The sequence below is a fragment of the Centroberyx affinis genome, unplaced genomic scaffold (genome assembly GCF_046629955.1).
Source record: "Centroberyx affinis isolate AG114_WGS23_722 - 3 ecotype Tasmania unplaced genomic scaffold, CSIRO-AGI_Caff_v1 ptg002373l_1, whole genome shotgun sequence".
Lineage (NCBI taxonomy): Eukaryota > Metazoa > Chordata > Actinopteri > Beryciformes > Berycidae > Centroberyx > Centroberyx affinis.
In genome coordinates, this window is record NW_027280630.1 from 508,624 (window position 1) to 520,823 (window position 12,200).

General features: G+C 44.1%; 1 protein-coding gene across 2 annotated transcripts; it reads left to right on the top strand.

Annotated features, from left to right (window-relative positions):
• Positions 1 to 5,471: 5,471 nt before the first annotated feature.
• LOC139656036 (C2 calcium-dependent domain-containing protein 4C) lies at positions 5,472 to 11,982 on the top strand. Of its 2 annotated transcripts, XR_011696085.1 has the most exons (3): positions 5,472 to 5,584; positions 6,683 to 8,942; positions 9,017 to 11,982. XR_011696085.1 is itself a non-coding variant. In XM_071533518.1 (2 exons), the coding sequence occupies exon 2, from the start codon at positions 6,744 to 6,746 to the stop codon at positions 8,007 to 8,009; it is 1,266 nt and encodes a 421-aa protein (XP_071389619.1). In that variant the 5' UTR covers positions 5,472 to 5,584; positions 6,683 to 6,743; the 3' UTR covers positions 8,010 to 11,982. The 2 variants fall into 2 exon arrangements, 1 of the variants encoding a protein (XP_071389619.1); XM_071533518.1 differs by having other exon boundaries at positions 6,683 to 11,982.
• The last annotated feature ends 218 nt before the right edge of the window (positions 11,983 to 12,200 follow it).

Genomic DNA, 12,200 nt, shown 5'->3' on the forward strand with positions numbered 1-12,200 from the left:
GTTGGTATATAATTTACTACTTTTCCCAATTGTGATCTTTTTTGAAAGGGTATTGTTGTCACTTATAGTCTTGCATTTAGGGGCGGGCTTATGAACATTTAAACACATCTTTGAGCCTGTTAATTTCAGTGATAGTGTGTTCAAATTGTTATCCAAGTGTGTGAGGAAAGCTGCATGATGAGATCTGTACCCATCAGTCACCCAGATAATCAGGGTGGTGGAGACTAAAAAGATTTCCTGATGCTCTCATGTGATCAGTTGCACCAATTCATGTTTTTTTTTTTCTTTTAAGTAATCTTGTTTGTTCTTTTTGCCTCTAGGGGGCAGCAAAAGCTTGCCTTTTATCACAAAGGAGCTATTTTTTCAGTGGCGTATACAAGCCATTTTGCCTGAGTGACCCTAGTTTGATACATCAGTGGAGGGACCACACACAGAATAGATTTAAAAGTATGAAAAATAACTATCACAAGGATAATTTTGTAGTTTGATCTCACAGCATGTCAATCCATATAACCTTTTCTCCTTTTCACTGTTTTCCTTGTTTTCTCCATCTGTACCTCTATGATTCTGCAATCAGCATCACCAGCATCACCATACTTATAGGAATTATTATTTTTCTGCTACCATTCCCTTAAGTAAATGAAACGGCATACAGCCAGAGTTACAGTATATAATGAGACAGATAGTTCACCCTCATGGGTCTATTTCTCCTGTTATCACATGCTCACATGCTGTGCTGTACATGCTACTTCTAGTCATATGTCTTATTTCCCCCTGGTGAAGTTGATCCACCTAACGACCCTCACTCCGTACAGTACGGCTTCCTATAATCTGGTACTTGGAAAGGAAAATCATCATTCCATGAAATACCATAATGGGTCTGACATAAAAAGCCAGATCCACACAGTCCGGCTCTGTGTGGGCTCTCAGGAGATCTCAGCGGTAATCACAGTGATTCTCCTCGCTCTCAGCCTCCCTTATCTCCAATCACTTTTTTTTTTCCACAGCCTTTTGCCTCAGCTCCCCTTCAGCTCCCAGGTCATCCCATCCATTTTTTCCCCCACGGAGAGACACTGTCGTTGCCGCAGAGTCCATCAAATTAATTTCCTGATGCTGCAGGTCTGGCCTTTTTGCCCTGCGTGAGTCTGTTTATCTGAGGTGTACATACCAATCCAAATGCCAGTTCAGTGGATTGACCAGCGAGGCACTCAAATGGTCCTGGCATTTGCTGAATTGCCTCTCTCCGTGGTTCCTCTCATACTCAGGCCGAGTGTTTTTTGAGTCTGTCTGGGTGGATTACACTCCTCTTGAACTGTGGGGGGTTTTAAAGCGACCGCTGGCACGGAGCCAGATGTTAGGATCCGTGGCCATGTCCCAGCAATATCACACTGAGTCCTTGTGACTGTGACTGTGAGTCACATGTGTTACTCCGTTCCTAGTCCAGCTGGCAGGTTGGCAGTAAGCTCCAAGCTCCCATGTGGAGAAGGACCTGAGTCAGAGCCCTCGGCCCCGTAGCAGTGACCTGCAGCTAGGTGGAGGGTGGTGGTACAGCATATTTCAACGGGACGGACTGTCACAGATTGGAGAGGTGAAGAGGGGTGAGATGGGAGGAGGATATAGGGTTGGGAGGGAGGGAGGGATTGATCCATATGTCAGGATATGAGATATCTCCAAGGCAACAGAGATTGTCGGGAAGGTGGGAGTGGGTTGGCAGGAAGGAAAGAGATGGATGGCAACAATAAAGGAAGTGGGGTAAAAATGGACCTCATGACGTGTGACGCCTCTTTATTTCTGCTCCACCATAAGTGACTAACGGTGAACGGAGGACACTTTCTCTCTCTCTCTCTGTCTCTCTCACACACACACACACACACACACACACACACAAAGACACTGCAGAAAGAACAAGTGGCCAAAGCTGGAGGCATGCCGGCCCTCCTGCAGAGCCTTTGTACAGATCTGTCTTGTTCCTGTTCGGTCAGACCGCCTCTTTTCTACTTAGTGGCCCCAATTCCTTCCTCCTGTCCCCCCAGGGGGCCAATAGGGCAACAGCAGGTGCGGTGACAGAGCGGACCGAAACACCGTGTGAGCATAAGTGAAGGACACAGTTGTCGATTGACTGCTTAGCTGCTTTCTCACATTTACTTCCCCCACTTACCACCTACGCCCAGGTACGTCTCTCTCTTCCCAGGGAGGGAACAAGAAAGCTCAGAGCCATTAAATCAGTTCTGTATCATTCATAGGTATGACCAAGGGCACACACACACACACAGACTAGTTCTTTCAGGTTTTTAATAGACAGTTTCGCTCTTCCTCACATTTTTGGACAGACAGAGATGTAGGACCCAGCTCCTTAATGAGAGCAGAACAGACACATTAACCTTTTCCCAGTCTGTAGTCTGTCCTTGTCTGATACCCAAGAATCTCAGGCGCTTGTATATCGATCTCATTATTTTGTAAAGGAAGCTGTTAACAGTGGGAGCCCAGAGTTGTACACAGACTAGTGTGACTGTCACTCTTCAAATATTCCTCAACAGACATCTTTACCCTTTTAATCAATCAAATGTCACATATCCTTTTTCTTTCATTCTCATTTACCCTTTATTTAATCAGGGAGTCTCATTGAGATCAGCGTGTCTTTTTAAGAGACCTGAGAACGAGATGTGTTTATAAAAAGCAATCAAAAACATCATAGAAAATGTGAGATATTGCATCAAAATCAGTAAAGAGGACAGAAAACGTGAATTTCAAAGTGCTTTGTAGTTTCTTCGGTTGATAAAGCCCTCAGCACCGGAAACCGACATGGCCAAGTTAAGAATTCATGTGCAGAGTATTTAAAACTAACCAGTCCTGTGATCTGGTATCATAATTACTGGATTCAAAAGGCAGGCGAGATGTGAGGTACAGGGGCGGCTTCAAAAGCAAAACCTTTTAGATGAATATAATGCAATGCATTTCCCGTCTTGTTATTGGAGAAGACCAGCAAAATTGTTGATATGAATCACAATGGTGGGTAGAAAATGTATCCTGTAATAAAATGCAAGGCCCTGTGGTAAACTGCGTCTAATGGCCTCAAAGCAGAAGGGGCAGCATGAAAATACAAAATATCGCCGTAATCAAATTCAGACAGGACTGTGGATTGTAAATAGCCTCAGAAATGCGAGTTTGGACTAGTTTGCATTGCAGAATCGCTGCTGATTCTGAATTGTCTCGGTGCTACAAGCTCCCTTGATATCTGTCACACTTGGTAAGTCTATAGTATGTAACAGGAATGGTTTCTATAAGGCTGTGAGAGACTGCCGAGCCTCTACAGGCGTTATTAAGGCTCAAAGTGACAGACAGCAGTGTCAGGGTTCAAATATCCCATCTGCAATCTATAAGGTAAATGGATCTTTTCACGGGTTGATTACACCAGAGAATGACCCGTGGGTTGACCTCTTAAGACAAGACGCGCAATTATCTCCACTCATAGAGCTTGAATGGCTGGCGTGTTTAACATGCCACGCTAAGGCTCTTCTGTCGTGTGTCCTCATCACCACAGGTTGGGTTGATATTTATCGACCGTAGAGGAATGTCATGTGGCAGGTTTATCCTCTTCTTGGAATCCGGCTTGTGTGTGTGTGTGTACATTTGGGTGTGAGGTGGTTTGGTCTGTTTGACTCTGAGTGAAGTATCTTAAAGTAAAAGAGGTTTGCAAATTCATATTAAAGTGAAATTTACTCCGCAGCTCCTCTGTTTGTTTTGCTTGCCCAGCTCCCAATCAGCTGTGTGACGAAGGGCAACTCGACCCAGGAACAATCAGGTTTCCTCTCAGTTTCCATGCGGATGAGGTCGAGTCAGAACTGAAACCTGTTTGAGGAGTATGCACATCACATGTTTGTTAATCACCTTGTTGTAAAACCACCTTGTGAGTAAGGCTGGGCGATACTGACAAAATCAAATATTGCAGTAGCCTATTTTAGACCAAATACCTCAATATCGATAATGTGACAATATTTTGGGGATGAGCATTCGTGCTTTCATAAGATATTTACACACAAGAACATTTTGAAAATTAGTAATGATCATTAGTAATCAGTAATGTGTAATCAGTAATAAGTAATATGGATATGATGAACAGGTAAAGCCAATAATTGCTAATTTTACTCAGCCAGAACAGGCTGATAATGATATCTAGTTTCATATAACGATATTGATATCATATGATATATCGCCCAGCCCTACGGAGTGCTACCAGTGTAATCCATGCCCACATCAGAAGAAGATAGGCTCATATTGGTACAAAGCCAAAACTACCACTACAGTCCATGCTGTTGCCACATATTGAGACTCACTGAGGCGCTGAAATCTCTGAGCCACAGGCACATTTGTAAAATCCCTCCTTGAGAGCAGCAGTAGGCTGCAGTGTGGCCGGACCAGTCAATGCATTATTCAGTACTGGCTCTACACGCACCAGATCTCTGCCATTTCTACTTGTTCAATCCGCACTGGTTACTGGCACTTGACTCAAAGCAAGCTATTTGGAGAAATAAAGTGCTTGCTTTGCGACAGCTTTGTCCTCCTGATCAATGAAGTCAATGGGGCCCTTCCCATTTTTAGACAGAAAAATGTATTTGTTGCCATAGCAAAGTTTCCAGGGAAACCGATCAGTCGGTTTAAACCCGAAGACAGACAATAAAAAAAACACGCTGCTGTAAATTGAATCAGACTACAGAGCCAGGTGCATGTGCTCCACGCAGCATTGTTGTCTGCTCAGCTGCACGCTCTGTTCCTGGTCAAACACGCGCAAGTCTTATTATAATTCTCTCATAGACTGATTTACTGACGTACAAAAGCTCCAGAAATAAATGGCAGAAATAAATGAGGGGCAATTTGGCCCTTTTGAATGAGCCCTGAAGCAGCCCGACAGAAAAAGTGCCATGTCCTTTTTCTGTCGGGCGATCACTTTTTAATGATGCTCGTGTTCAGATCTGGTTGAAAAAGCAGATAGCAGCAGCCTAATTAGATGTGGCGCCCGTGACAAAAGGGGGGGAAGTTCGATTTGATTTCGGCAAAAGGTCAACAAGAATGACAGGCTGCTCGCGAGATACAGATTTAGTGAGGCGTGCGGCACAGCAAAGACAAGTAAAACTCTGATTTAAAACCGTTTAAGATTGGGGAAAGAAAAAGTAATGAGTAAAGCAGAGTGACTGCGAGTGATCTATGAAAAGATGTGAGATGGTGCCAAACTATATCAACGCTATAGTTTTATTGGTATTGATTTAGGGTTAAACGCAGGATGGCTGGTTTAACATTTTAAATCCACCTGTAAGAATGTTCCACCTCTGATATGCAGACACTGTGATTCTGACTGGTTGTGCTGGGAAACACAAAAAAACATTTTATCTTATTGGTCAGCCTCAGCCATCGCCACGGGGACAGCCAGTGTATAAAAAGCATGACAGGCGCTCTGGATCTCCAAGTCCATCTGAGGGCGCACAGAAGCGCCGCGGAGCGCATTTGGTTATCGGAGGCGGAGGAGAAAACACCTGTTAACGGAGGAAACAGCGGAGAAAGCGGAGCAGTGTGTCCTTTATACGGCGCTGTAAGTATCATCATGCTGAATTCAGTGTTTGTGAATTCAAAGGTTTTATCCGAGAGTTCATGACGGCATTGAATTTTATTTTGGAGGCTATGCCAAGCGGACTTGTGCGCACGGGAAGCCTGGTGGCACCTGTTGAACTGAATCTCCGTTCATTTTATGAAACAACTTTTATCCAATATTTTTCTTCAACTTTTTCATTTCAAAGTGTTTGATGTGTCCATGAGCAAACCAATTAGTATTCTGTTGTTAGATAATTAATCTTTGGAATATTGATATTCTTATATTTTGCCAAATTTACTGAAACATTATTCTCTTCCGCATGATACTTTTTACCATCGTTTTTAACCGAAGTTGAAACTGAAGCATGACATTAGAATTATCTTAGTTCAAAGAACAAAATGCACGTTAATACAGCTATGACGATTAAAAGTAACAATGTTATTTTAAATGCTGTGCAAAAAAAATAAAAAAAATCAAGGAAACATAACCAAATAGTAATGGCTCCATTGTTGACGTTTATGGCTTTGAGCCAATCTATTGTTGCTTTGACAAACAAGCTGTAGCCTATACGGAGGTTTGCAACTCTCCAATCCTGCATCCACACTGCTATGAAGAAATAAGCAGAATGGCTCGTTTCATTTGTTGTGAAAACTATGACTGGATAATGAATCATTTATGTTTGTTCGTTTTTTTCATATTATTGATTATTGAGTGTACTATATTGGCTATTAAACAAACAAAAAAAACCCAACTAGTTTCTAATTGTCTAACATTTCTTTGAGGGAAGCCTAGTAGTTTTGTGCTATAGCCTATGAATCATGTTTGAATCTCTTTCTGGGCTTTAACCTCTCTGAGCTTATAAACAAATATTAGCTCAGAGAGGTAATAACTCTGTTATACCCATTCAGAGTATATGGCTGTTTGAGTGCCATTTCCCTTGCTTTATTCAGTGTCTGTCTTTAAATGCTTGAGGCTACCCAGACTATTTGGATGTTAGAGCTACATTATCTCCGTAAGTGTTATTTTTGTCACTCTGTTCCCTGTGGACTACCCATACTCTGGTCATTAAAATCTTCCCCTGTGTGTTATTATTTGCAGATACCCCTGACTGCACCTACCCTTCACCCACACATCCCACTTGGTCGAATCCGGTGGGACCATGTGGGTTCTGGATAAGATCCGTGGGTCGGTGGAGACCAACGTGCTGCGGCAGGGGGAGAACGGAGACAAGAAAGGCAGCGCCCCGGCCTACAGCAACGTCCTCACACCTGACAAAATCCCAGACTTCTTCATTCCCCCCAAGCTGGTCAGCTGCCCCCCGGAGCCTGAGATCCCTGATGTAAAGCCCAAAGAAGGATTGCGACCCTCCGCTTCAGAGCAAACCATTGGCAGTGGAAAGAAGATCAGCAGCCCTCGCAGCCCGCGCCTGGTGGCCAAGCTTGCAGGAGACACCAAAAACCTTCTGAGAGCAGCAAACCGCCACATCATACAGATAGAGAGTGCCGATGATGTCGTGGCCGGAGACACCAACGCAGACCCCCAGTCGCAGACCGCCATGTCCCTGCCTTACGTTCCCAAGACCCAAACCTCTTACGGCTTTACCACTCTGAAGGAAAGCCCCCACACCCGCCGCAAGGAGTCGCTGTTCCACTGCGACCTGACCAGCCCCATCACCTCCCCAAACATCCAGAGGAAGACCCAGGGGAAGAGCGGCGGCAGCGAAGGGGGAAATCACCTGAACCCAGCCGACTTCAACACTTCTCACATCAACCCCTACCGCTACTTCAGCGGCGGGGAGAGCGACACCTGCTCCTCGGCCGAGTCCTCGCCGTTCAGCTCCCCTCTGCTCTCCCGCTCCGCCTCCCTGCTCAAGATCTTCACCCACGAGACGCAGGCCAAGGTGGTGAAGGCCAAGCGGACGTTCGCGCGCCACAGCTCCCTGTCCACCGACGAGTGCAGCTCGGCCGAGCCCAGCCCCAACATCCAGCGCCGGCTCCACGCCCCCTCCGTCCACGGCGGCGCGGGGGCGTCGGACCACGCCCTGCACCGGGAGCACACCATCAACCTGCACAAAGGCGGGTCGGTGAGGATCAGCGCCAACTACGACGCCAGCACCGCCCGCCTGCGCATCCGCGTCCTGGCGGCGGAGAGTCTTTACGACAAGCTCTGTGACATCAAGGGCATCAACTGCTGCGTGTCCGTCTACCTGAACCCAGGCAAGCTGCAGAAGCAAAGGAGCAACATCATCAAGAACAGCCGCAACCCCGTGTTCAACGAGGACTTCTTCTTCGACTCGGTGACCTCGGCCCAGGTGAAGAACCTGTCGGTGAAGTTCAAGGTGGTGAACAAAGGCACGAGTCTGAAGCGGGACACGCTGCTGGGAGAGCGAGAAGTACCGCTGACAAAGCTGCTCTCGGGGCCCTAAGCCGTACGAGGCGACAAACACGACAACACTGGATGCTGATTGACACTTTCATTAGATGTTTGCACTGGTTTCTATACATTCTGCTCTACACCTTTTTGTTTTTGTTTTTTTGAAATAGACGAAAAGAGTGAACATATACATGAAGGGAGGGTAAAATGAAGCGCTCCCCAAGAAGTGGAACAAACAAACACCTAGACGGGGAGAGAGAGAGGCATTCTTCTGATGTCTGAATGAAGAAACACTTAAGCATAAGAAGTGCCGTGTGTCCTCGATTGAAAAGCCACGCTCAGAAAAATGAAGCCCTGGATGAGCATGGGTGGATGAGAGATGTTTGGCGGTCGAGCTTTGCCCTTTTCCCTACTCACAGTGAACGCTCATTAAACCTGGCTGGCTTGATTTCCAGCCGCAGATGAATTTGACAGATGAAAGGTCTTTTCTGGACACCCCCCCCCACCCCCCCACCCCCCTCGTCTCCCAGCCAACGTCTTGAGCCAGTTCTGGATCAAAGGTTGGAAGACACCTGTGCATCAAACTGTCCCCCTGCCCTTGCCTGCACTGTGTACGTCATGTGTGGCATGGTTGTATCAATGTAATATGACATAAATTCACAACAGTGCAGGAGGCGATTCGACAATATACTGTTTATTCAGCACAAAGATGCTTTTGTGGATCCGTGTGTTCTTTGAAGTGGCACTACATCCTGATGTGCAAATGACCCTTTGATCCCAGTTGCCATGGCCCGTCTGCTACGGGGGGAGGGGGAGGGACAAACAGAACAATCGCAGGGTCTCATATCTGGAGAATAGGACTCTGGTGTCACAGTCTCTAGAGTACCATTTGCATGGCATGAATATGTAAATGATATTGGCGTGTGCTTGCCATTCTCAAAGTTTCATGAAACCCAAAACCCGAAAGCCTTACTATGTGTGTGAGGTGTGAAAGTTGTGTGTGTGTGTGTGTGTGTGTGTGTGTGTGTGTGTGTGTGTGTGTGTGTGTGTGTGTGTGAGACAGACAGAGAGAGAGAGAAAGCATTGAATTTTGGTTAGTATGACATTTTGTCCCAAGTTGTTGATTATAATTTTATATGTACAGTATGTGATATTTGTACGACACTTTTGTATGTTTCGGAATGACTCAATATGTGTCTTGAATTTGTAATGAATATAACTGTATATGTATAATAATTTGTATGATTGTCTATGAAATGCCAATTATGCACCGCGCACCAGGAAGCAACGAGAGCGGCAGTCACCTCTCTTGCAATCATCGCATGACGAGTCATTTTAACGATTTCTGTTTCGCCCATGCCTGGCTACGTAACTGAAGCCCCCGGGGAATAAGAAATGTCAAGGATGAAACGCAGGAAAACAATAATACGTGTTTTGATATGAGCAGCGGCCCTCTCTTCTCTCTCTCGTACTCTGCTGTCCTTCTAAGGAATTAGAAGAAATTGCATGTGATTGTAGCCTGGAGTGCTTGGCGGAGGAGAGCAACTTCAGAAAGAAAATTAAAAGAGTCCCCACATCCACCGCAGAGACGACAGAGTGACGCTGATCGCAGAGTTTTCTGACACATCGCAGACAGCTGGTCTCGTGGAGCACATTGCCCCCAACGCTTCGAATCGATTCTGTGAGGATTACTCTCACGTTGCGTTTGTAACTCACTTGTAGCAACGCTATTGACATGCTCTGTATACTTTAAATACAAATGTCGTGACAGTGCTGGTTGGTTTTGTTAAGGTGTGACAGTCAGTGATCTGTTGTAATCCCTGTTGCGTAACTGTTTTTGTTTGCATACAGTACCTGCTCGTAGGGTTATTGTGTTTTTACTGAAACATCCTTAATGGTAACTAACCCCTTTGTTGCCAAACTCCTCCTTAAGTTTCTTGTAGCATGACTAAAATACTTCTGTAGTGACAGTGCTAAATTTCAGTGGAATTTTTATTGTACAATAGTGGGGTTGCCTTATGCTCTGATTCTAGATGAGGATTTGCTGCCAATACGCGGCTGTGGAAATGTTTATAATACTCAATTATGTCTGAAATATGGGTGATGTGTTTTGGGGATTGTCCGACCGAGTCCTATTTTTGTAACTGATTGCCTTGACTGGTTTCCTGCGGCTTATCATTCAGTAGATTTGATATGTGGGGGGGAAAGGATAATAAAACTGTCCAAGAGGGTCCAGTTATCTGACCACCTGACTGGGCAGGCTGTGCCATCCTCAAACTGTGGCCAAGTGAAAGATTTCTATTTTGTTGCAGGGTGAAGTTTTGGCCACATGTCTAATCAGAAATAATTATATGGCAATCATATCAGAGAATTTATCTAGGATATCATGTAGCATCATAAGTGAAAGAAATGGTTAAAGGAAAATGCCACTTAATGTATGGGTTCTATGTTATTCCCTACTTGATAGGCGTTAATACCGTGTTTTTTATTTTCTTCATTACTGAGGCATTGGCTTTCTGTTTATAAGCTTCCAGTGTTTCTGAAAATGCAGCTCTCCTTGGACTCAGAGACACTTTTTCTCTCCAGCAATGAAAGAAAAGAAAGAAGACGTTTTCTCCAGAAGTTTAATCACATTACACTGGAGCAACATTACAGAAAAAGTGACAACACCAAGAAACACTGTATTTTTATAATTTTCTTTTACAGTTTTTTATTGACTTTTGTGTTATATAAGGTCGATTTTCAGATACACTGGAAGCCTATGGCAGTGTTCAGCCTCCACAAAATGGATACCACATATCTCTAATAGGAAAAATATTGGACAATGGTCAGAGGTGCTAATTATGAACAAGGCATTGAGCCTACATGTAGTAACTCATCATCTTTTAAGAAGACATGTATTGCTGGACACCGATGATTGATGTTTTGTTTTGTTTTTAATCGAAGAGAGACAATCTGCATAAAGCCTTTTCAATCAACAACACGATAGGCCTACTTTGGATCTGGCAGACTACTTGTACATGACTCTCTTAAAAAACATATTAGCCTTCCTATGTGTGTCCTGGTATGGGATACATGTTGCTGGCTGTTAAAGAATGTATGTAGAGCCTTAGATTGTAGGAAATTCATTATCTTATCAGTCCTCTGACATACAAGCCACTAATCCACCTCCGGATTGATTTTACATTATCAATTCAATCAAAGTTAATGTATTTTCCAAGTGAAAGAATAATCCATTTGCAATTTCTTTGACTTAAAACACTCCCTTCTCTCTTTTCCCCACTAAAAACATCCTAATGTATTGCGCGTAAACTGAAGGCTTTTTAAGTGAGAAGAGTCACAATAAAATTAGGTTGGTTTTAAACTTAGCTGCTCTGCCCTGTTAAGATACAAGGTTGGCCAATTTGAATGCTAACCTTTATTTGATCCACTGAGGAATTACCAGAATTAACTTTTCCATTATCTTGCCTGTTGCTGTGCTAAAAAGCGGTCCCTCTCTCTCTCTGCACTCAATAGCTGTTTAATTAGGACCGAGGTGGAGAGGCTTGACTGCCAACGTTTTAAATGAGAGTTGAGAAGAGCCTCAGTGCTTGTGTGTGTGTGTGTGTGTGAGAGAGAGAGAGAGAGAGAGAGAGACAGAGTGGTGGTCAGATGGATATTGCATTTCACTGATGGGTCACATTTAATTCCTTACAGAAGCTTTTTTTTTCTTTTTAATATGCTGAACTGTCTCTCAAGTCTTCCTGTCTTGACAGGTTCTCTCTGAAAAATGAAACTGAAAAGTGCCAATCCGTTACTTGACACCAAATTCTTTCGTTTCTCTCCAGAGATGTTAGATAAATGATGGAAGCTGGTTTCCATGTGCTGTTGTTGTTGTTTTTGTTGTTGTTGATGTTGTCGTTGTGCTCTAGTCTGTGCTGGTGTGAGTAGCTACTTTTATACCGTGATGCTAAAACAACTGACACCTGTGGATTTTACCAACCGTTCTCTGATAATTGTGTTAATGGTTGTATGAAATGCATTAATTAAAGGAAAAAATCATCATCCCTGCTTCTGTCAGATATTAATTTACAATACATAAGAGCAGTTACGTATTTTAGATGTTCTGATGATATATATGGCATTTATGTAGAGTTACTGAGTGTTAATATGCATTTCCAGTGAATTTCCCAATGTTTTGTGTCAATGAAGACTTGCATTCTTCCCCCGCCTCATCCCGTTTTCCCCATCTCTGGCTTTTCTG